This window comes from Palaemon carinicauda, chromosome 34, assembly GCF_036898095.1.
Source record: "Palaemon carinicauda isolate YSFRI2023 chromosome 34, ASM3689809v2, whole genome shotgun sequence".
Taxonomy (NCBI): Eukaryota; Metazoa; Arthropoda; class Malacostraca; order Decapoda; family Palaemonidae; genus Palaemon; species Palaemon carinicauda.
Window position 1 is genome coordinate 51,359,419 of NC_090758.1, and position 4,672 is coordinate 51,364,090.

Below are 4,672 nucleotides of genomic sequence, written 5' to 3' on the forward strand. Positions count from 1 at the left end.
CTGGGCCGTACCGAGTACCCACTTGTTCCAGACCAGGTAGTAGCCATGACCACAAGGCTACTTTTCCAGCACGGTAGTGGTCACGTACAAAGCTCTGTGTTCCTGGAATGAATAGACATATATAAATAGATAATAGTAAATATGTGAAAACAAGAATACGATCCCTGTATAGGATATATTCAATAAATATAAAATATATGGTTTTGCGTCCTTGTTGTTATGAATAAATATTTTTATCAATTTATCACCGAATAGGATTTGTTTGTTACAGCTTCATAAGTTATTACAAATAAAAGACCAAACACTTGAATTTACGTAAGGAAAGTTTCTGGAAAGGCTAGATATAAAATCTATATTAATGATTAGAATTATATCATATGATTTTAGATGTAGTATCATTTAGTTTATTAAAATCTTCACCAATCAAATATTAGTATCTTATTAAGGTTCTGTAGTTTGTGAAGTACATTGAAGAAGTTATATATTACTAGCTTGGTTAAATGATATTCATAGGAGATGGGTTAAGGAAGAATTATGTATATATATATATATATATAATATATATATATATATATATATATATATATATATATATATATATATATATATATATATATGTATATGTATATATATATACACACACACACACATATATATATATATATATATATATATATATATATATATATATATATATATATATATATATATATATATATATATATATATATATATATGTATATATATATATATATATATATATATATATATATATATATATATATATATATATATATATATATATATATATATATACATATATATATATATATATATATATATATATATATATATATATATATATATATATATATATATATATATATAGAGCGAGAGAGAGAGAGAGAGAGAGAGAGAGAGAGAGAGAGAGAGAGAGAGAGAGAGAGAGAGAGAAAGAGAGAGAGAGAGAGGAAAGTTAAAATCAAGAACATAGGATTTCATTTATATAGAAGAAAGAAATTTTTCATTAATTTGTAAGATATCATGAAGAAATAGTTTTATTTAAAAAATCTGAATAAATGTACTTTCAAGAAAATATTGAAAATCATTGTATCATTATATCTGTGAGTAAAAACAGCCCCACAAAAATAGGAACCTCACCTATTTGAAAGTATCTCTGATAGACTGGATCATATTTGGGCCATATCTGCTCTTCAGAAGTTATGTCGTTTGCACTGTCAGACATCTTAGCACTGGAGACTGTGTCTTTTGGATGTCTGTGAAATGAACATAGAGTTTTGAATTAATACCATATGTAAAATTTATTGATTTATGGTATCTAAGATATAAACTGTACAGTAATATATATATATATATATATATATATATATATATATATATATATATATATATATATATATATATACATATATATATATATATATATATATATATATATATATATATATATATATATATATATATATATATATATATATATATATATATATATATATATATATATATATATATATATATATTTACTAAGGCACTTCCCCTAATTTTGAGTAGCCGAAATCAAACAAATGAAAAAATGGGACCTTTATTGTTTATGCTCCTCCCAGCCTGACGAGGGTCTCAACCGAGTTCCGCTGGCACTGCAAGGGACCCAGCCCACCCTCCCTCGTTATCCACCCCAGATGAAGCTTCATAACACTGAATCCCCTACTACTGCTACCTCCGCAGTCATCCAAGGAGAAAAGAGGAAGTAGCAGGGCCTACAGGAACAGCGTCACAATCGCTCATCATTCATTCCTATTTCTAGCATGCTCGCTTGCCTTTCTCACATCTATCCTCCTATCACCCAGAGCTTTCTTCACTCCATCCATCCACCAAACCTTGACCTTCCTTTTGTACTTCTCCCATCAACTCTTGCATTCATCACCTTCTTTAGCAAACAGCCATTTTTTTATTCTCTCAGCATGGCCAAACCACCTCAACAAATCCATAATCACTCTAGCTGTTAAATCATTTCTTACATCCGTTCTCACCCTGAGTACTTCGTTCCTAACCCTATCTTCTCGAGATACACCATTCATACTTCTCAGACACTTCATCTCAAACGCATTCAATTTCTGTCTACCCGTCACTTTCATTCCCCACAACTCCGATAGATACATCACAGTTGGTACAATCACTTCCCCATACAAAACTCTCTTTACATTCATGGCTAACCCTCTATTTTTTATCACTCCCTTCACTGCCCCCAACACTTTGCATCCTTCATTCACTCTCTGACGTACATCTGCTTCCACTCAACCATTTGCTGCAACAACAGACCCCAAGTACTTAAACTGATCCACCTCCTCAAGAAATTCTCCATTCGATGTGACATTCAACCTCGCACCACCTTCCCTTCTCGTACATCTCATAACGTTACTCTTACCCACATCAACTCTCAACTTCCTTCTCTCACATATCCTGCCAAGTTCTGTCACTAATTGGCAAAGCTTCTCTTCCGAGTCTGCAACCAGTACATTATCATCCGCAAACAACAGCTGATTTACCTCCCCTTCATGATCATTCGTGTCTATCAGTTTCAATCCTCGTCCAAGCTATCGAGAATTCATCTCTCTCATCACTCCATCAATATACAAGTTAAACAAGCATGGCAACATCACACATCCCTGTCTCAGCCCCACTCTCACCGGAAACCAATCGCTCACTTCATTTCCTATCCTAACACACGCTTTACCACCATTGTAGAAACTTTTCACTGCTTGCAAAAACCTTCCACAAATTCTATATAACCTCATCACATTTCACATCGCTTCCATATCAACTCTATCATACGCTTTCTTCAGATCTATAAATACAACATACACATCCTCACCTTTTGCTAAATATTTCTTGCATATCATCCTAACTGTAAAAATCTGATTCATACATCCCCTACCCCTTCTGAAACCACCTTGTACTCACCCAAATTTTATGAAATTACTCCACATTGATATGAACGATTTGCTGAGAATGACATCCATCTTAGTGAAGTTATAACTTGAGGCCAAAGGTCCAATAGCACCCATAGGAACACCAAAGACGTACGCCAGCTCGTTCAGGAGAAGACTCTCGTTTCCAGACTTTAGGAAAGATAATTGGTTCAAATTTAAATTTTATTGTAATAATAACTAAATTGAAAAATAATAATTTGAATGGCAGAAGAATATAGGATTTTATTTATAACATGATTCTTTTATTAGTATTTAGAATTTTGTATTATCAAAAATATTATTTGCATGATTTAGATACTGTACATACATCTCTAATCTATGGATGATATTCAAAAACTTTCTGTAAATTATTAAAGATTCTTATTTATAAAAGATACCGTATTTCATATATTATATATAAATCCAATCTATCCATATAGACGTACATCTAAAACTTCTTCCTCCAAGACGTAGAGATAAGATGAACGGGAAGTCGTGTAGAGCTGCTTGGCAAGATCTGCCATCGGCGAGACGATATTGGCATCGTGAAGGCCTTGGCCGGTTGAGTCCCTGATGTTGATTGGTTGATGGAGGGATCTCGACCAATCAGTGTACTCGGCTGTGATGGCTAACATTATTTCCTGTGGGGAGATGAAAATACTCTTATGACGTTCACTTTTATTCAATAGATAGTTTATATATGTGTGTAGCCAAGGTAATAATAATAATAATAATAATAATGATAATAATGATAATAATAATAATAATAATAATAATAATAATAATAATAATAATAATAATAATAATAATAATAATAATAATAATAATGCCCACCTGCAGATGATAGCGATAGTTATTGACGAGGAAGGATCTCAGCAGATCCTCCCTATAGTCAGCGTCAAATCCTTCCTGGACTTCTCGCTGACTCAGGATGTCAAGGAAGTTAGCAGCTGTCATTCCTAGAAGGAGTTCAACTGGAGTTCGACCTTCCTTGCCTTTGAAGTCAAGAGGAAAAGAAAGAATTTTCTCATTTTCTTTCTATAGTTGAGTGATTAAAAATATTACTTGGTATAGGCAATTGGAGATATTTAGGATATACGAATAAGTACTTGGGTGTATGTTAATCTTTTCTTTTAGTTTAAAAATTAGGAATTTTATTCTGTTTAAACGTATGTAAATATTAGGCAAGGATTTCAGTTCTTAACTGTACATATCTGTATATATAAAAAACAACAACAACAAAAGCAGCTGTGTCCAGAACTCTGCAGGACATTGGCCACATCCATGTCCTTATTCATGACTGTGGTTTGGCTAGTTTTCATCACCACGCTTGCCAACTGCGGATTGGTGATGGTGGGAGATTTATGTCTGATCGCTAGCAGCAAACATACCTATGGTATATCTAGTAACCCTTTGCTGATCAGGGCGATACACTAACCCTATCGCCACGTTAAGGTATCCCCATTCACAGAAGGAGGTGCATATATATATATATATATATATATATATATATATATATATATATATATATATATATATATATATATATATATATATATATATATATATATATATATATATATATATATATATATATATATATATATATACACAGTATATATATATATATTTTTGGGCTCAAGCCATGTCGTCCTGATGGAAGTTCCTATAGGGTAGCTTCC

General features: G+C 32.0%; 1 protein-coding gene across 1 annotated transcript in view; it reads right to left on the reverse strand.

The window, feature by feature from the left end:
- LOC137626626 (neuroligin-4, X-linked-like) overlaps nt 1-1,265 on the reverse strand; it is a 2,256-nt gene extending 991 nt beyond the window's left edge. The window contains exons 1-2 of the mRNA XM_068357642.1: nt 1,162-1,265; nt 1-102 (exon numbers count right to left, since the gene is read on the reverse strand). The exon at nt 1-102 is cut by the window's left edge and continues 991 nt beyond it. Coding sequence (XP_068213743.1) covers nt 1-102; nt 1,162-1,246 — 187 coding nt within the window. The 5' untranslated portion in view covers nt 1,247-1,265. The remainder of the gene's footprint in view (nt 103-1,161) is intronic.
- Nucleotides 1,266-4,672: the final 3,407 nt, after the last annotated feature.